At 48.0% G+C, this 21,319-nt stretch overlaps 1 protein-coding gene across 1 annotated transcript in view; it reads right to left on the bottom strand.

The window, feature by feature from the left end:
• Positions 1-1,112: 1,112 nt before the first annotated feature.
• LOC130035790 (transmembrane protein 98) overlaps positions 1,113-21,319 on the bottom strand; it is a 53,109-nt gene continuing 32,902 nt past the window's right edge. The window contains exons 7-10 of the mRNA XM_056127701.1: positions 7,756-7,985; positions 6,838-6,996; positions 5,930-6,008; positions 1,113-1,218 (exon numbers count right to left, since the gene is read on the bottom strand). Of these exons, the coding sequence (XP_055983676.1) occupies positions 1,152-1,218; positions 5,930-6,008; positions 6,838-6,996; positions 7,756-7,985 (535 nt within the window). The 3' untranslated portion in view covers positions 1,113-1,151. The remainder of the gene's footprint in view (positions 1,219-5,929; positions 6,009-6,837; positions 6,997-7,755; positions 7,986-21,319) is intronic.

Here is a 21,319-nt window from a genome sequence, read left to right as displayed (position 1 = left end):
AACCAGGCAACCAGGCAACCAGGCCCACAAAAATCGCTGCTAGAGAATCCTCCAGATACGCACAGCTGACCCAGGTAGAGGCTGCCAGATAAATAGCTCAATACAAACGCCGGGTGAACTGCAACTCATTTTCTTATGTTCCAGCATTTTCAAGGTTTCAGCAGAGCTCAGAACCTTGCACATGTATGACACGCTTTGGCGCTATCCCCTCAGCCCAGCAACTCACCTCTCAATAGACTGTGAGCATTTATATTAACCTGCAACACTTGGGACATCTTCATAGTGAAATGTATGTTGCTGTGCATCCAAAAACCAAATCTAAGTCCAGACTCCTTGCTTTCATTGTGATCGTCATTTTGTTGGTTTTGCTCTTTCTGGCAAACATAGATGCCTGCCATAAAGACAGCCGAGGGTGGGGGGTGGTTTAAGGGAATGGGAGGGAAACTGGGAGCATTGGTGCTGGGAAATAATATGGGTGGAGGGATGGGTGTTGGAACATTGTTTGACTGAAACCCTATCATGGACAACCTTGTAATGCTCTATCTCATGGTGATTCAATAGGCCCTCCCGTTGATCATCGATTTGCTCGAGCGGGCCCAGTAACATCTCCATTGGAGACTTTGTTGTTACTGTGTTTGGCATATTGAATACGACACGGGGGCTCTGCCGTGCGGGCAAGATACTCTCGGTAGCTTGCCGGGCTCTCCGAGAGGGGCAAAGGAATCTAACTCGGGTCGGCCATGTTGGCTGCGTGCAAGGCAAACGCCCTACTGCTGTGCTATCGCTCTAGCCCCTTGCATTTTATTCAATAGAATAAAAATTAATATTAAAAAAGCATAGATCCATGTGAAGGGTCTAGAAAACTCTGCCAGGTGTGGGCAAGGAAGGACTGACAGTTCCTTCTCTACACACATATCTCTAGGAATGGAGGCAAGCATTCCCGGGCAGGCTTTTTGTCCAGCCTGAGTGGTTAGAGGAGAAAATTATGAAGGTGTTCTGGCTCCAGCAACCCAATGGGAAGCAGCAATGTCCAAGCACCCCACTGCTGAAAAACTAGACTTTATTTGGTTGGCTTGTCTTCCCAAGCCCGGATAAGGCACCAAATCGCATCTCTCAGCTCGCTGTGTGGCCGGGCTCATGCAGAGTGGGTCCTAGACGTCACAGCCGTCCACCCAGTCGCTGAGGTCCTTGCCCTGGCAGTGATGCCGCCAGGTCTCCCTGAGGATGGAAGGTGGGAATGAATAGATAAGTCAGGGCCACCATCAATGCCTACCCAGAGGACAGGAAGGAACTTGGGCTGCAGACTGGAGATTAGGGTACAAACAGCCCGGCAGCAAGAGAAACTAGGTTCAGTAGCCAAGCCCCCCACTGAAGAAGTCAGAAGGGGAAAGAAGGGCACTGGAGAGTCCTTATTCTACTCTTGGAGACACAGTCCTCTGCTCCAATGCTCCCAAAGGGCAGGTGCAAAAGTCCTGGGGCCCCAGAGTCCAGCAGCCCACCCCAAGCTTCCAGGCTCTTTCCCTTTGCCATGCAGCTTTTGTGGCAGTAATGTTACCTCACCTGGACACAGTTCTTCATAATGGAATCATACAAACTGTGAAGGGCTGTGCTCATGAGGTCATTTGCACAATTCCATCACATCCAGTGCCCCGCCCTCACTCACCTCCCGACAGAGCCCTTGGGAGCAGACACTGCCTTCACTCTACTTCAAGTGAAAACAGACCGCAGTGAGCAGTGGCTGGCCCTAGGTCACACGGCCAGGGAGCGGCCACATGCCCCCAGACCCAGCTGGGCCTTGGCCGCCAATCTGGGTCTCTCCGTGGTAGGAAGCCATGGTTTTCAGGCCTTCTCAGGAGCATGCCCTTGTATCAGCTGTGCACTCAGGACTGGAGAAAGGTAAACAAAGGCTTACACCTTTGGGTGCCATGTCCCCTAGTAACCGTGGATGATGAGAATTCTCGTGGACATGGAGGTCAAAAGCCCCATGACCAAATGTGAGCCTCCTTGGACCTGCCAGCCAGAAGGAGTTGGCCTTGTTCATCCTTTCCTGCAGATACTGAGGGCAGAGACTTTGATGTCACCCATCTCTGAGGTCTAGCACCCACCAGCGTCCAGCCTATTAGGGACAAGCTCTTCATGCATCCAGGTGGCAGGGAGCCTTGGGACCCCTGCTGCCTTCTGGGACCACTTCTACTGCCAATCTGTCTCCTCTTGAAGGAGGGGTGGGGGCTGTCGTCCAGGAGTTCACTCCTAGTGTGCAGACGAGCACTGTTTTTGACTTCACCTCAAAGGACCTATTTCTTAAACTTTGGATGATGCCCCTGAGCTCAAACTCTTGATACATGTCTGAGTCTGTATTCACCCTTCCTGCTTCGAGGGCTGGAACTTCTGTCCTACCAAGCATACATGCAGTACATGCAGCCTATTCTGGGATGGCTTTTTTTCCTTTTCTTATTTTTGGGATCACTCTGAGATACAGTTACAAAGCTTTCATGATTGAAAACATGATTTCATCAATTTCATTATTTCATGCCTCTATCAGTGTACATTTCCCGCCACTAGTATCTCTCCTACCCCCCTCCCCACCCGCAGCCTGCCTCTATGGTAGACACTTTTCCTCTCCTCTCTCTCTCTCTCTCTCTCTCTCTCCCCCCCCTCCCACTCTCCCTCTTCCTTCTCCTACCCTTTCCCTTCTCCCTCTCCCTCCCTCTCCCTTCCCCCTCCCTCTTCCTTCTCCCTCTGTCCTCCCTTGGGCACTATGGTTTGTTATAAAGATACTGAGAGGCTACCATGTTAGGTCCTTTGCCCATTTTCAGCACACATCTCCCACCCAGGGCAATCATTTCAACCAAAATTGTCATAATGGTCCCTTCTCTTTTCCAACTACCCTCTCCCCCAGGGTACGTCTTATTTTATACCTATTTATTTATTTATTTATTTATTTTTGGCTTTTGGGATCACACCTGGCAATGCTCAGGAATTACTCCTGGCTCTGTGCTCAGGAATTACTCCTGAAGTGCTCAGAGGACGATATGGGCTGCCAGGGACCGAACCAAAGTCGGCCACATGCAAGGCAGAAGGAGTTGGCCTTGTTCATCCTTTCCTGCAGATACTGAGGGCAGAGACTTTGATGTCACCCATCTCTGAGGTCTAGCACCCACCAGCGTCCAGCCTATTAGGGACAAGCTCTTCATGCATCCAGGTGGCAGGGAGCCTTGGGACCCCTGCTGCCTTCTGGGACCACTTCTACTGCCAATCTGTCTCCTCTTGAAGGAGGGGTAGGGGTACAGCATGTCCTACCCGCTGTACCACTGCTTCAGTTCCCCGGGTATGTCTTACCAGACTCCTGCCAAGCCTTCCTCATGACTCCTCCCTTCCTCCAGTACTTTCCCTGCCTTTTGCTCCTGGGCTGATTGTGAATGTTTTTCCAGGGTACCTTGCTGTCCTTCTCACCAGCACATCTGTCCACAGCTGGGTTCTCCAGCCACCTAGAGTATTTGACCCTCCCCACATTCTGCCCTCCCTGCCTGCCATCCTGGTCAAGGTCAGAAACGCCGAGTAGTGAAAATCCCAGGAGAAGAGCCTGGACATCAAGGAGCCTCTCAAAGGGCTGGAGCACAAGCTCTGCATGCGGGGGGGACAAGTCCTATCCCCTACACCTCACGGTTCCCCTAGCACTGCCTGCAATGATCAGGAGCACCCACATTGAGGAGGTCCTAAGAATATCAAAAACAACAAAAGAGGGTAGAAACTGCAGATGGGGCAAGTCTGCCGGAGGGGAAAGGGTGTTGCCCCATTCTCCCTCTCCTCTCTGGAAAGAAAGATGGCGGCCACATGGGAGCCTTGTGGACAGCAGGTATGAGCCGGGAGTGTGGGGGCGACTAAAACCTCATGGGAAGGGGGGCGTTTCGCTCCGCCCTTCACGCCCTACCGAGGCCACCGGTTGCCCCCCGCGAGCGGCTCTCCGGCACGGCCAGGACTCCAGAACACAGAAACCAATTTCTTAACTATCTGACTTTCAGTAGAAATACTTCCAGGGTCAATAGGTAAAAGAGCAGAAATCCAAAACCAACATTTAATTCTTGAACCCAGCCGTAGAAAGCAAATCACTTCACAATGCTTTTTCAACATGTCTGATTTGGGAGGGGGGGGGGTAAACTCTAAATAATAGTGGTGAATCTTGGTGAATCTTTTATTGAAACAATGAATCTAATCAAAGCAGATAGAGTGTTAACTAGAATTCATCTGCCTCACAGGGACGGGGAGGGGTGGGGGTGGGGTTTTATTGGGGTTCTTCATGGTAAAAAATAAGTATTGGTAAAGGGAAATGTGTTTGATATTTGCATGACTGAGACATAAACCTGAAAGCTTTGTAACCTTTCCCACAGTGATTCAATAAATAAATTAAAAAAAAAAAAAAGAAACTGCAGATGGGGGCCTCAGACCCCGCCTGGCACCCAAACATGAACAGATGGCACACCAGTGTCCAGCCAACCAAACCCTGGTTCGATGCAAGGGCTCAAGAATATGGTGCTTCTCATAGGGACCACCAGGGCCACCCCAGCAGTGCTCAGGGTCCTTGGGGCTACACCTGGTGATGCTCAGGAGCCTCAGTACATACAGATCTTGGTTCCTGACAGCTGAGCCATTTTCCCAGTGCCCTGTCTTGGGCTTTCTATGAAATTTAGTTTTGACAATGGTACCCCTGTTAAAGGCACACATGAAACAACCTGATCTACACTCTATTTAAAATTTTAGAATTCCTGGAGTGGCTGCGCAACATCTCGTAGTCTGCCCCACCGATGCATCACATTTGATGTAGCACACCACATTTGATGGGGTGTAATGTAAAAGACAACCTATTTTAAGATATATATGTGTGTGTGTGTGTGTGTGTGTGTGTGTGTGTGTGGCTGTGTGTATTAGCACATAAGAGGCAACCTGAAACAACGTGTTAGTAACCTCTTATACAAGAGCATAATGGCTCCAGGTGAGATACAACTCTCTTCACACACTTTCCCTTAAGGAAACTTTTTTGGATCATTTGTAGCAGATTATTTATAGCAAGCAATACAAAATAATTTACTTAATATGTGCTTTTGGGGCAGGTTGGAGCAGTGGTGGAAAAAGTTGAAAAAACAATCATGGTGGGATGGTGTAATGGTGTCAGGATTGTGATGGAATATTGAATGTAATAAACTATTGTGAACAACTCAAAAATAAAATTTAATTCAATAGAAAAAACGAAAGAAAGAAAGAAAGAAAGAAAGAAAGAAAGAAAGAGATCTAGATCTAGAGTTTAGCTTTTTGAACCATAGAGGGTCATATAACGCTTTTGAAATGTTACTTTGAAATGAATTTCTGAATGATCTATTGTCAGTATTTGGTGTATATGCCTGTTTTATCTATAAAGCTGGAGATAAGCAAAACTCTCTCAGGGGAGAAGTGGTCCTCAGGAGAAAGAGTTTAAGCTGCTTTGCCCCAGAGCATTTTTTTCTCAGCCTTTCTCCAACTGTGGCCCCTTCAACCTTGTTTCTTTCTTGGGCCCCCCACCCCCATTCTTCCACTTGGGTCCCTGGTCTCATGGCATTGCCCCCCATTCACATGATTGTCACCTGTGGCCCCTTGTTCTATCCTGGAGTCCCACAGGGGGTCATAGGACTCCTGACTGAAGCAGTCTGCAGCTCAAGCAAGTGGGGGAAGAGCCAGACCAGGCTGGGCCTCAGCAATGGGTCCCTCCCTGAGGCAGTGAGGGGAGCCGGCCAGCGCTCCTGGCCCAGTCCTGCCTCTTCATGCTCCTAACACTGTGAAGCCATGCCTGGTGCCGGGGACAAAAAGAGCAAAGGGAACAAGAGGCTTCCTTCCCAGTTAGCTACAGCACCCCACCACCACCTCCCTGGCAGTGGGCACTGCTCCCTGAATGACTCACCAGGAACCCAATCCCGAGGCTTGTTGAACTATCTTCATGGCACAGATAACAGAGTCCTTGAGATTAGGATTCAACAGTTCTGTGGTGGAAGGCAGAGATACTTGGTGAGGAAGCAGAGGGCAGAGCTGAGGTGTACATGTACACACATGCACATGCATACATGTGTGCATGGGCACGCACACACATGTACATACATACATGCACACACATGCACATATACAAGCATGCACATGGCATGCATGTGTGCATGTACATGCATGCATATGCACACGTGTACACATGCATGCGTGTACACATGCACATACATATGCATACCATATGCACATGCACACATACATATACATACAATGCTGAGGCATGCACATGCACAATAAACACATGTGTGCACCTGTACACATATTCACCTGTGTTCGCAAACACATGTGTATGCATATGCACACGCATGCACACACACACACACACACACACACACACATACACCCTTCTCCATGCCAAACCCGCTCTTCTCTCTCGACCCTGTTGAGCCCTGGCATCTCGCCATGACTCACACACTCCCCTATTAGAGACAACAACCCCCACCTCGTTCTCCATTCCCTGGGGTCTCACTTAGGACAGAATCCCGACTGGGACCCCAAATCAGTCTCATGGGGGACCCACTCTCATGAATTGCCCCCTCCTTCCACAGATCCCAGAAACTGTGGGGGACCTGCACTCAGAAACAAAGGCAGGGGGCGCTGACAGAACAAGGAGTAGTCTACCATTGCAGTATTTGCTCGAGTGGGCCCAGTAACATCTCCATTGGAGACTTTGTTGTTACTGTGTCTGGCATATCAAATACTCTCGGTAGCTTGCCGGGCTCTCTGAGAGGGGCGGAGGAATCGAACTCGGGTCAGCCATGCAGTATATACCATTGCAGTATATCTGGCACAAATTAGGGAGCTCGGAATTGAGAGTTTTGCACCACTTTCTGCTGTTGATCTGGAAGAGGCCGTTGTTGGTGCTTCCATCGGCCTCGTGGTCCACGGCAGCTGTATTGAAGCCACTTGTGTAATAAGCAAGGCAGACCCCTGCATAAGATGGAGACACAGCACAGGGGTCAGAGAGGGTGCAGGCTCACTGCCGAGAGAGTGCTCGCGCACAGGCCCTTGGCCATCTGCACACCTCAGTGCCAGCAGCTTCACCAAGTGCCTCCCACCTGTCACCCCGGAGCCCCTGGAAGGGCCAAGTGGCTCAATCAAGGTCATCTACCAAAGAGCAAGAGCCAAGACTGGCCCCGGGGGCTGACTTTTACGGCCCCTCCCCTAATCTTCCCCATTCTGGCCTGGACAGCGCCCAGCAGAACCCTGTAAACATTGGGGTGGGTAGGCAGAGCTCAGTGAGGTGAGGAAGGTAAGGCTGGAACCCTGGGAGGGGACAGGCCTGGAGAAAGAGGGAGTGATGAGTAGCAATACTACCCCTGCAGCTTCTGGAAGCTGCCATCGCTGGCCTGAGAAGTTGGGAGCTGTTGGTTTGCTGGGGTGACCCCAAACAGATGCACCCAGACCAAGGTGTCAAACTGGGCCATTCCTCTGGCTCCCCACTATGGCCTGTGGGGAACAGGAAGGGGGTCATCCTACTTCACCGGCCTGGTGCCCCCCATTCTATGAGTAACTTGGGGAAGGAAGGGGGAACACTCCCTCTTGTCTTTGCTTTAAAGGGGAAACGAGGCTCAAGGGTCTTCAGAGTGCTCCCGACCTTGACTGAAGAGGGGAGAGAGGGGGCTGGGAGGGTGCCTGCGTCCCCCCTTCCCTGGGATGGTGTGAAGGGGAAAGGGCAGGGGTGCTCACAGTCAGCCAGGCTGTACCCCCGGTATCCCTCGAGGCCGAAATCCTGCAGCACTCTGGCCAGAGCACAACGGCTGTAGACCTTGGCCTGGCAGGAGGCGAGCAGAGAGGCCAGCAGCAGGATGCCCAGTGGGCATCGCGACCTCCGGGGGGCCCATCTCCGGGTGTTCATGCGTGCGGGCGATGCCGAGCCCCAGCCACACTGAGAGGCCCGGCGGCTCAGTCCACGCTCCCTTGAGAAAAGCAGAGAAACGGGGCCTCAGTGTTCCAGGGGCACACGGGAGGAGGAGCCGGCACTGTGGCCAGAAGGATGGATGGAGGTCTCGGCCACGGTGCTCCTGGGCAAGCTTTCCTGAGAACCCTTCTGCCCCCACCATCCTGCGTTAGAAGCACCTACCCCAGTTGGGGGAACAAGAGGAACCATGCAGAGATCCATGTTTGGTACCATTGATTGTCGAGACCCCCAGAGGCCCCTGCTAGTGGGGAGCCCTAAGTGTAAGTGAATCCAAAGGCACCCACAGGCCAGGGCCAGCCCAAACTCCATGCCAGGGACCTTCTCTCTTCTACCCCTCCCCTCCTCCAAGCCTGAACAATCTCTCCCCAACCAGCCCCCAGACCCCTCCATGTCAGCTGCTCCTTTCCCTCACACAAGGCCTGAGTCACCACTTCCGGCCGCACCTTCCCCACACAGACACCTCTGCTCCCCAGCAGCTCCCCTCAGCCCGTTGGTTTGCCTCCATCCAGCTGATCACTGGCTCTCTGGACAGTCTCCACCCTTGTCCTTGACCTTCACAAGTCGCCCAAGGTCACACATGGGTGTCCCTACTGACAGGAGGTCTCCAGTCCCACTGGGCCTTCCAGCCACAGAGAAAGGCAAACTCTGCTTCAGCTTAAGATGGACCCTGGCACCTGGCGTGGAAGAGGATCAGGGAGGCAGGCTCTAGACTGGCCTAGGGCCTTCTGGAACTCCTTCGTTCTGTGAGCTCACCTTCTAGAACCATTTTCACCCCCTGAGCTTTGACTGGCTCACCTGGGCATCTCCGTTTCAGCATCTAAGGACATGGAAGGAGAGTGGCTGAGCTCAACAGCTGCACACACACACTCACACACACACTCACACACAGGCTCACAAACACACACATACTCTCTTCTCCCCACAGATCCTTCAGGACGTGACCCACACATAACCGCCACTCCTGGTAGCCCTTCTCTGCTGAACTCTTCTCACTAATAGAAAATTCTTCTTCAGATCTGGAGCACAGCGGGTAGGGCATTTGCTTTGCACGTGGCCAACCAAGGTTCAATTCCCAGCATCCATAAGATCCCCTGAGCACCACCAGGAGTAATTCCTGAGTGCATGAGCCAGCAATACTAGGTGTGACCCAAAAAGAAAAAAAAAGAAAAGAAAGAAAAAGAAAATTCTCCTGCAGTGCTGAGGTAAAATCACCCCCAGGATCTCTCTCTGGAAGTTGACAGTTCCCTGAGGACAGACCTGGAACCAAGGTGATGCTGATGACCCTGTGTCTGAGAGACAGAAAAGTGAGAAAGGACACGTGACACTCACGTCCACACTCCACAGGAACTCTCTCCTGGAGGGCCTCAGCACAACAGTGAGAGAGGGTCTTTGATATTTGACTGACCTGGGCACCAACACGGGCGCTAGTGACCAACTGTCACCCAGAACAAGTGACTTAACCGTCCAGTGTCCTCACTCTGCAAGGGGAAATAACGTCATGGGAAACATCCTGATCAGTGTTTTTAGTACTTGGGACTAGGTACAAGTACTTAGAGTAGTCGATGCCAACATCTGGCACCCCATCTGTCTGGACCCCACCCCAACCCAACCAGGTTAGGGCTGGAGGCTGGTTCAGCATCACTCCAAGATTCCTTTTTTTTTTTTTTTAAGTTTTGCTTTGGTACAAATACTTAACATGAGACCTAGCCTCTTCGCAATTTTGAAGTGTGCAGTAAAGCACCATGACTCTAGGTATATTGTCCAACAGGTCTCTGGTACTGATCGAACTTAATTTGCTGAAACTTTATGTCCAGTGATTTGCACTTTTCTATCCTCACTCCCCCCTTTCCCTGACACCAACAGTCCCTAGCAACCACTGTTGATTCAATGAACTTGACCATTTCCACTTCCTCCAGTGAGGGAATCGTGCAGTTTATTTAACTCAGTACTTGCTCTGAGTTTTATTCATGGGCAGCTTATTGCAGGATTTTCTTGGTTTTTTTTTTTTTAAGGCTGAATAGTAAACCTTTATGTTTACATACCACATTTCTTTTTTCATTCTTCTGTCAGTGGAGACTTTGATTGCTTCCACATGTTTGGTATTGTGAGTCTTGTTGCAATGAATATGAGGGTACTAATATCTTTTTTGAGATCCTATTTAGAATTTAAATAAATACCCAGAGATGGGATCACTGAATTATTGGGGGTTAGAATTTTAATGTTCCGAGCAACCTCCATCCTGTTCTCCACAGCAGCTATTTCATTCTGTGTCTCTACCGACAGTGGGTCTAATTTCTCTACAGTCTCGCCAATATTTGCCATCTTTTGTTTTGTTTTGTTTATAACAGCCATTGAAACAGTTGCAAGGTGATATCTCATTGTGGTTTTGATTTGCACTTCTCTGATGATTTGTAACCGTAAATGATTAAGGTACATGCATGCGCGCACACACACTCATATTAGCTGTTTGCACGTAGTCATTGGAGAATTTGGCATTAGAATTTCTTTTTTATTTTTTGGCATTGGAATTTCTTAAAAGCATCCTATCCTTGATGACGCCAATGCGCAGCAGTGCCAGAGGAGAGGTCTGGGCCCTGGAAAGAGTTAGGAAGCCTGAGTTCCATGACTTGACATGAAACTTCCACATTCTCCTCTACAAAATGAAGATGTTACCCTATGCCACTGCCAGCCTCATACTTCCTTTCACTCGGATGTCATTTTGTAAAACTGTATAATGGTAATGCCCCCTTGCTCTTTGAATGGGTACACTTCAGCTACTGTGTTTGGGCCCTGACTCTTGGTAGCAATGGCCACATCCACCATCCCATCACCAGTGCATCCATCTCCCTCCGCCGCAAGAACCCCAGTTCTTCTCCCTTTCAACCCCAGTCCTTACTAATGCAGTTGATTGTCTTGGATGAATTTTGAAGCCTTAACTGAATGCGACTGTGTTTACTACTCTATCATTTCTTTTTATTGAGTAATCTCTCAGTTTATCTCTTTCATTGTATGTTTTGTTATTTGCCACTTGAGTTTTACTTTTGAAAGGGAAATAAGAAACAACAGCTCAACAGGAGCAGTTACGAGGGCAACCGCAGGCCCAGCTGGGGATCAGCAAGTGGGTCTTTATTTCTCGGTTGAGCTCCGCATGCATCTTTTCTCCTTCTGCAAAGCCAGTTCTGATTCTGGGCCACATGCTAGCAGGAATAGCCCCCAACCCTGACATATTCACACAACAGGCCCCTCCAAGTTCACCTTCTCCAAAAGCCTCTCTTACATCCTGCAGCGCTTTACAGAAAAAACACCAATGCCTTGGCACCTCTGTGGGACAGTGACATTAACATTTCTGGGGGTTGATGTCAGGCATGGTCTGGGCGTGCAATTTTTTTTAATACTTTCTTGTAATGCCAAAGTGCTGCTAGAGCTGAGAAACACTGTCTAACCAAACTCATGCATGTGCCTGTGTGCTGCTGGGAATTGAACACAGGACCTCAGACTTGCAAAGCAAGTACACTCACCACTGAGCCATATACCTGGCCCCCTAACCAAACTATAGACTTCCCTAAATGTTTGCCTCCATATATTCTCTGCTGTTAAAAGGTGCCATTCTGTCTGTCAACCCCATCATTTCAGTCCCAAGATAGCCTTTCTCTCTAACTACCCATTTCCCAGAAAACACTCATGAGGTTGATCTTTCTCCATGGGACCTCTTAGGCTGTGTTTGGAATTCTCCTTTTTTCTTGAACAGGACCCAGTGCTCATTTGCATGTCAGCATCTATTCCCCATCATATCCATATCTTCCTTCTCTCTCTTTCCTACCAGACTAAAAAAGTCTTAAGTTTGTTGTTCCAGTGTTGAGACCAAAACTTTTTTTTATGCTGAGTCGAGAAATGAATGGCAATCATCTTGGTGGATTCCTCTGAACCTTTCCCAGAGGAATCTAAGGCTATCCCAATATGTAGGCTAGGGTCATGCAACAAGGAAGAGACTTGGATCATTCCTGTAGTTCTAGCACCATGGGGGCAGCTACAACGTAACCATACTATAATTCCATCTGCTGCTGCAGTGGCAGATATGGTTATCACAAGGATGGAGGCGTGGTACATCATTTCCTCCTACATGTCTCCTGTCAGCCTACTCTTTTCATTTTGTGTCTCCAATAATGTTCTGTCATTCTTGTGAGGAGGGGCCATTCATGTGACAACTTGACGAGACCACGGAGCTCCCAGACCCTCATCCATTCCTCCAACCACTAGTCTGTGAGGTGTTTCTGAGTGGGACTTTTTTTTATAGGGTCTTCCTGGGTGATGCTCAGGGGCCAACAGGGCTATAACTGGTGGGACTCAGGAGTGAGAGGGGTCCATGTGGCGGCAGTGATAGGACTCAGGGTTTCAGCCCAGGCTAGACATGTATCCTGTCACCTGGGCTATCTTCCCAGCCCAAGATTAACATTTGACTCAATAGATGAAGCAACGCAGATTACTCTCCCTAATGTGGTTGGGTCCCGTCCAACCAGGTGAAGAATAGGACACAAGGATGGACTCTCCTGAGAACAAGGAATTTTTCTGGCTCATGTTCAATCCAAGACTTCTACTCTTTTCCCTGTTTCACATTCAAATTGAAATTTCAAACCATCCTTGGATAGTACTGGTCTACCTTTGACTCTTTTGGGTCTATACTTGCCCACCCACCTTGCCTGTATTGAACTTTCCTGCTTTCATCATTCCTTCTCATGAGACTCTCTGCACTGTGTACCCACACATCCACACAATTCTGTATCTTAAGTACTCACTTCGCAAAGTCAGTAAGTTCTGAGAAAGTTAGCTTCTGGCTAGACAACCTATAACAAAACCAGTCTATCAACGGTGAATGGATAAAAAGTCCCTAAGGCATATGTCTAAGGCATAAGTCTACCTAATGCACAAGTCTACCACGCCAAATGCTGGAACAAGCACACAATGATCAGTGACCATTCATTCATTTGCTTTCCATGCAGTCAGCCTAGCCCCCACCACCCAGCCTCTAACTCAACTGACTTCAGTTCAGCATCCCCTTCCCTGGCAGGGTCCCCTAACTTTCACACACACTCAGTAATTCTAGGATGACTGAGACACAGTAATAAGCTCAGTGTACACATCTTTGGGGTGTTGAGGAACACCAAGAGCCCAGAGAAGCCCACAATTTTGTTATTTTGGGAGGAAAAGAAATCATACTTTTCAGAACTGATTTAAGTTGTCCCCCTCACCCCCTGCCAAAGGGAAAAAAATGGTTCTGAGTAAAGATGCCGCAGGATATTGCAAAGAACCTGAGCTTGTTCCAGCTGATCACAGGCCTTTTTCTCTTCCACATTTTGGGCTGAGCTGGCCTCCCTGAAGTCACAAGATCTGGGGATAAGCAGGGAATTACTCCACTGACATTCATCTTCTCAGACTTAGATCCTGAGGATTTGCTCTCAGGGAAACTGATACAGTCCAAAGGAAAAGGCGAACATCCATCTTGGGGAAAGTGCTGGCTCATCCCTGCTGCACTCCTCCTTCCATTTGGATGTCCTTCAGAGGTCAGAAATGAGCCTTCTGAATCTCTCTGCGGCCCTCCACCATAGTTCCCCCCTCTGTTGGAGGTAGAAGACTTTTCTCTGGACTAGGCATTGCCTAACAGCCTTGCTCCATCTCGGGGAGAGAGTGAAAGACAGCAGTCCCCATGCCTCAGCCCCTCATGTATGGCTCTTATTGCAGGACTAGATCAACTCACTTCAGTCCAGCATCCTGAGGAGGTCTCTGCAGCCAGCCTAGCCCCACCTCTTAGACTCCCCTCTCAACTCTTTCTTCCCTCCCCTCATCACCCCTGGGCTGCAGAGGTTCTGATCTACCTTGGCCTCACATACTTGCATGCCCACATCTCATCAGCTACCAGGTAACTCCATTTGGCCCTGTAGTAGCAGTGCTGCATGGAAACTTTGGCAGAAAATGTGCACTTAACACTCCTTACCCTCCCAAATATCCCATTTTCTTGCCCCCACACCTTGCTTAACTTCCTCTCACAGAATTACCAGACTACACCATAATTTATGGTGTGTGGCTGTAACCCCTGTGTTTGAGCTCTTTCAGAGCAAAAAGTATGTAATATTTATCTCAATTTCCTTGACCTGTTAGTGGGTGAAGCCCACAGAAGGCACTGAATAAATCTTAGATGAGAGCATTTCAAAACATAATGGTTGGTTAGGGCTGGGGATGTGGCTCAGTGCTGAAGAGCAAAGAACTCCCTGAAGTCCTGGATTCACTCCCCAGCACTGCAAACACACACACACACACACACACACACACACACACACGTAACAATGTTGATCTCCTACCTCAACATTGGCTGTTACGTTGGCAGAGAGGAAGGAAGCACAGGAACTCTCTATTCTATTTTTGAAATTCTCTGTGAATCCTCTACTTGTTTGAAAATAAAGTGTTTTTATAAAAGGGAAACACACAGCCTTATTTTACCATATGAACTCACCTAATAAAATAAGAGTAAATAAGTGGCTGTGAAGTGTGGAATTTTTCCTGAAGTCTCGTTTAGATGATTTAACGCTATGTTCCAGAGAGAGACAGTACAGCAGGTAGGATGTTTGCTTTATCTTGCAGGCAGGTGGCCCAGGTTTGATCCCTGGTGCCCCCATATGGTCCTCCAAGGACCACCAGGAGTGATCCCCGAGCACAGAGTCTGGAGTAAGCCTTGAGCACTGCTGGATGTGTCCCAGAAACAAAAACAAACAAAAAGATGAATACGAGTTGGAGAGAGAGTGAATGACTAGAGCAAAGCCTGACCTGAATATACTTCCCCACCTGGCTTAGAACTGGGAGAAGTTTCTACTGGAAAGACCTTGGCCCCAAGCACCTCTGAACATGGGAGCATTGCTCAGAAGCATTCTGCACAGAGAGGGTGCAGAACTAGCGGGCCAAGGTCACCCAAGGTGACAAGGTTCTATTATCTGACATCACAAGAGGCCACATGGAGAGAGCACCCTGCTCCCTGCATGTCTACCCTGGGCCTTGGGGACATCATGGACCACAAGGTCCTGGTCCCTGTCTTTAGCCATGTGGGGATCCTCCCAAGCTAGGAGTGCTCAGAATTAAGGTTCCTTGTCAGCTGACAGCTTTAGAATCTTAAGGCCTCCAGGATCCATTTTAAATCCTGAGCTTCCTGGCAACCAGGGTGGTAAACAACCCCATGACTCTTAGAGCCCAGAGCCTCAGAGCCTGGGGCCCCTGCTAACTAATGTCCCCAATAACTTGGGGTGTTGGAGGACCATAAAGCCTGTGATAAATTGAAAAATTGAATAACCCGGGGCTTCTAACCACACCAGACCTATAATAAACTAAGATTCTTAGCAACTCAGGTCGCCTAGCAACCTGGGGGCTGTAATTATCAGCGACTCCTAGCAACCCGGGAAGTGGCAGAAGCTGAGCAACAGCCAGGTTGCCTGTTCTCCTCCGAGGACCACACTCAAGGTTCTGAGAGTCAATGGGAGCAGAGAGAGTTGAATAAGGACCGAAGGTCAACGTTTGGGGTTCCGATTTTGCATCTCAGTCCCTGAGCTTAACCTCCTCATTGGTTTCCTGGTATTTAAAATGATCCTTTTATCTTGCTGATAAAATTATGTTGAGGTGGGAGGACCTGCCCAGAGAGTTTTTAAACAGGCACATTCTCGTTTCTGCTCTCTTCTCCCATCGCAATACCCACTAATCAGTTGACTGAAAGTCGATTTGACTTGCAAACAAACTGTCTCTCCCCTGCATTTCTGCTGCCACCATCAAAGTCACAGCCCCCTGCACCTCACTGTCAACCGTTATTAGTGATCCTACTATCAAGAACTTTCATGTTACTTTGGCCTACAGGCTTTTCTACTGCTAATGGAGACAAGTTCCAGCTCTTTACCAGGGGACATAACCTCCTCATCAGGCCCCATTGTCTTCAGCACTCTCCCAAACCTCACTTCCCTTGCTCACTCCTAAAACAAGCTTGAGAAGTGGCTATGAATCATCTATTTCATAGACCAAGGGAGAGCAGAAAGAAAACCTACCCAAGAGTCTATATTCTAGAAGGGGAGACTTGAAACCAAGTCTGACTCCAAAACCCAAGTTCTTTTAATGCAACGCCTGAGATCCATCCATTGCTGCCGCTTGGAAGTTTTCAAAAAGGTGGCCTCTTTGGTTCCTCTCAATAAGCCAACTTCAATCTTATGCCAAAGGCCCTTTTCTCTTTTCTTCAGCTCAGCCAAAGGCCACTGTTCTGCCTTGGTGAAGATTAAAGATCTGCCACCAGGGGTGAGTCTCCTAGCACCCAAAAAGGTAAATGTACATCGAATAAAAAGTATATCAAGAGCACATCCAGGGAAGCGTAACTTGTGAACCATTTTATTTTGTCTGATAGCTCATGGTATAATTTTTTGTTTTGTTCTGTTTTGTGGTCACGTCCAGCTGTGATCAGGGGTTAGCACTGTCTCTGAGCTCAAGAATCACTCCTGGTGGTATCAGAGAACTATATGGGATTCCAGGAATAGAACCTGGGGCAGCCTCATGCAAGGCAAATGCCCTCCTCACTGTGCTACCGCTCCAGCGATCATGGTATAATTTTAGGATAAATTGTTAGAACCTTGAATCCCAGTTATTGGCATGGCAGAGTGTCTTCAGAGGTTTGTAGTGTATGCTTTGCATGCACACACACACACACACACATACACACACATCATTTTACATATGAACCAGCTAATCATGAACCATTGACAAGATGAGGGTCTGGGCAATGTAGCACATAAACTTTCTTAGAGTGTGGGGAGGTTGGATCACACCTGACATGATACCCAGAGCTATTCCTGGTGGGGTTTGAGGAAACACGAAGTGGGAGGAACTGTCCCCTGGGCCCCTGCATGTAGAGCTTTCCTTTGAGCCATCTCCTTGGTCCATATAAACCTTGCAAACACCAGGTCTCCCACCTTCTACTGCAGCCCCAAGAACATGCAAGTAGAAGAGGACTAAGATGACAAGCTCCTGCCTGTTTCAGGCAAGACAGCCCTTCCTGACCCCTTGAGTCTCAGTCAGGAAAGTATGCAATTCGCAGCAATATCAGTGGAATTCAAGTATACCAGGCTGAGTGAAGTTAGTCAGAAGGAAAGGGAGAGATACAGAATGATGTCTCATATATGCAACTTACAGATACATAGCAAGATAGCAACAAAGGGTCAAAGACAACCCAATAGGAGAACTGATCCACACAATTAAGTTGTGTGGGGCGGGGGCTTTAGGAAGCAGGGGTGTGAGGATCCTTGAGAGAGGAAGGTGAGCACATTGGTGATGGGTGTGGTGCTGGAACTACATGAATAAGAAACCATTATGTGAATAGGATTGTAAACCACAGAATTTCAGTCAATTAAAAGATAAAGGTAAAGGCCCTCCCGTTGATAATCGATTTGCTCGAGCGGGCCCAGTAACGTATCCATTGGAGACTTTGTTGTTACTGTGTCTGGCATATCGAATACTCTTGGTAGCTTGCCGGGCTCTCCGAGAGGGGCGGAGGAATCGAACTCGGGTCGGCCATGTTGGCTGCATGTAAGGCGAACGCTCTACCCGCTGTGCTAAAAAACATTTTTCACTAAGACTTTGATACACACCCTGTCCCATGGTTGAGTCTAAACCATCTTTCATCAATTAAGGGTTCATAGGAATGAAGATAAGTGAAGCTATGTGGAGAGCCTGAGAGATAGCACAGCCGATAGGGTTCTGGACTTGCATGCAGCCAACTCAGCTTGGATCCCTAGCACCCCATGTGGACCCCATGCACCACCAGGAGTGATTTCTGAGCGAAGAGCCAGAAGTCAGCTCTAAGCACCACCGTGGTGGAAAAAAAAAAACTTTCAAAAATACAAGGTGATGCAAATCCCAAGGACCACGCAAAACCACAGCTTTCTCCTCTGAGATTCCAAGGGTCAGCCTAGAGTCTGGCTAGCAGAGACCAGGAGACAGAGGAGATGGACAGGACAGTGACCCTGCAAGGAAATGAGGGACAGTGTTTTTTAAGAGCTAGAGTAGAAGCGGGCTTTGCCATTTCTCCAGGCTTTCTTATTGCTCAGTTTCCTCTCCATAGCATGTCCATCTGTACAAAGGCAGTGGAGTGATTTTGAGCTTCCCCTGAATTATATAGTAGAGGAATTCAACACTGGAACCAGAAAGCACCTGTCCCTGAGAAGGATCCAGGAGAGAGTTAGGACAGGATTAGGGGATGGGGCCTTCAGCTCCTGGGGGCTTTGCAGGGGGACTCCCTTAAAGATGAAGGTGCAGATTGCAGTGGACAAGGTGAGTCTCGGGTGAAAGCACAAAGTGTCAGGCAGCTGGTGAGAGGGGGCCGCTCAGTAGAGGTCTCACAGCAGCCTAAGTTAGAGGAATGGAATCAGTCTCAGAAAACTCAGACCCTCAAAAACCTCAGGACCTCCTTGGTTTCCTTTTTGTTGTTGCTTTGTTTTATTTTGTTTTTTGATCATTCCTGGCAGTGCTCAGGAGTTACTCACAGCTGAGCACTTGGGGGTGGTTCTCAGGAGTGCTGGGGGTTCATGGGATGCTAGGGATTGAACATGGCTCTCCTGCATGTCAAGCCTGCAGTCAGCACTTGGAGTCATCGCCCCGCCTCCACGGTCTTTCCAGTGCCTAACCCCAGCTCTGGTACCCACAAGATGTTTAGTAAATACTAGGTAAATGTATACACAGCAGTGTCCCTACAGAAACCAAGAAAACTCACCCCCTTGCCTCCACTTTGCCTGAGGAGAATGAGTAATGAAGCTACAGTTTTTTCTAGAAACTTCTCAGAGCCATTTTTCACAGAGGCACTAACTTTAATTGGGTGCCAAAGAATAAAAGTCCAGAAGCTGCCACAGTGTGAAGGACAGGAAGCATTAACAGCAATGAGATGGGACTCTCACGTGGACAAGGAGCCCCTGCCCAGCTCAGGGTCAGTGTTGGGAGGGGGTAAAAGTGACTGCTGGAGCAAGCGGCTGCAACAGGAGCCTTGGAGCCCACCAAGATATGGCTGGCCCTGCCACCTGGTGGGGACGCCCAAAGCCACCCCAACAGTCTGCAGTTGGAAGTGAGCTTGCTCATGTGAGCATTTGAACTTCCTTCATGGGCGTCTTCAGGAACCAACTGGAGAGCAAAGAAGTAGAGGGACATGAGGGCTGCTGACTTCTACAGCCCTCTCTGTCTAAAGGGCTGACCTGGGTTCCATCCCTGCCACCACATATGGTACCCTCCATATGTGTAGATCAGTGTAGCCAAACTTTACCAACTTACGGGCTAGTAAGACCAAAGTTAATACTTGCTGTAATCCACTGAAACGTCAAATCTGCTTATTATGCAATACCTAGTTAAGTACACAACATCTTTTAAGTATCCTTCTAGCACCTTCATTTAAAAAGTCTGATTGTAAAAAACAATTTTGTAAACGCTTACAGAAAACTCAAACACTACTTGGTTCTATCATTTTGGAGAAAAGAACATGTTCACAGTTTCTAGGAGACATATTTTACCTTTCAAGTCTCCTACCTGCAGACAATCACGTACCAACAAGCAAAGATTGGAAATCTTTTTCTATAAAGAGCCAGAAGATAAATAGTTTAGGTGTTCAGACTGTTCTCTCTCACAATTCCTCAAAACTGCTCTTTTAGATGAAAGCAGCAGTAGACAATATTTAACAAAAGCCTGTGTCTATGTTCCAGTAAATGTGTCAAGAGGCACCGAAACTTAAATATCATATCATTTTTATGCATCACAAATATTCTTCTTTTAATTTTAGGCACCATAATTTACAATGCTGTTAATGATGGGGTTTCAGGCATACAATATTCCGGCATCACACCCTACAATAGTGTGTCCACACTGACTCGGGGTTCTGTCCCTGACTCACCCCTTAGTAAGTTCTGTTCTATAGATCAGTTCTCAATCTATGTTGACTTTGGCCATTTGTTATTCCCCTCCTGTCTCTATAGCTCACATATAAGAGAGATCATTCTGTGTTAATTCCTTTCCTTCTGACTTACTTCATTCACCATGATACCCTACAGTTCTACCCACATTGTATTATTTTTATCTCTTTTTCTATAGCTAAGTAGTAGTCCACTATATATATATGTATATATATATATATATATATACCATAATTTCTTTATCCACTAAACTGTTTTTGGACACTTGGGTTGTTTCCACACCTTAGTTATTATGAAATATTCTTTTTGAACACTAAAACCATAGAATCCATGTGTCAGTTAAATGAATGGAAGGGCTGGAACGATAGCACAGCGGGTAGGGCATTTGCCTTGCATGTGGCCAACCCAGGTTCGATTCCCCTGTCCCTCTCAGAGAGCCCGGCAAGCTACCAAGAGTATCCATGCTCCCCGTGGTGTATTCGATATGGCGTATTCGATATGCTATGGCAAGCTCCCCATGGCATATTCGATATGCCAAAAACAGTAACAAGTCTCACAATGGAGATATTACTAGTGCCTGCTCGAGCAAATTGATGAACAATGGGAGGACAGTGGCACAGTGCTACCCTACCACAACCGTAGTGTGGAAATCTATACACAATTGAATAATATTCCATCTTAAAAGAAAGTCTGACTCAGGTTACAACATAGAAAACATTAAAGATATTGTGATCAGTGAAATAAGTTGCAAAAGGACAAATGTTATATGATATCCCTTATCTAAATAGAGAAGGCAAATCCACAAAGACCAAAAGGACTATGTTGGGATAACAAGGTTGAACCTATTGTGGAAGAGTTAGGATGGACTATAGTTATAGAATAATAGTTCATATGTGCTGAGATGATGAAGAGAATCTGGATGGTGGTGGCAATGGTCATACAATGATGTGATTGTTCTCCATGCCACTTACCTGATCTTTATAAAATGGTCCTTTGATTTGGTACTCCCTTCTCTATCTGAGCTGCCTTTTCCCCTAGCATGTGTGGCTGGCCTCCAAGCCATGGAGGATGGGAGATGCATGCTGAAAGTAGACTATGGACCAAACATGATTGCCACTCAATGCCTCTTTTGCAAACCACAGCACCCAAAAGGAGAGCGAGAACAAAAGGAAATGCCCTGCCACAGAGAAAGGATGGGATGTGGGGGATGGGGGTGGGAGGGATACTGGGATCAGTGGTGGTGGAGAATGGGCACTGGTGGAGGGATGGGTACTCGATCATTGTATAATTGAAACCCAAGCACAAAAATTTGTAAGTCTACAACTGTACCTCATGGTGTTTCACTATTAAAAAATTTTTTTTAATTTTTAAA

Source organism: Sorex fumeus, unplaced genomic scaffold (assembly GCF_029834395.1).
Source record: "Sorex fumeus unplaced genomic scaffold, SorFum_2.1 ptg000063l, whole genome shotgun sequence".
Lineage (NCBI taxonomy): Eukaryota > Metazoa > Chordata > Mammalia > Eulipotyphla > Soricidae > Sorex > Sorex fumeus.
Note: the sequence above shows the minus strand (reverse complement) of the source record. Positions and strands in the feature narration are given on the sequence as shown.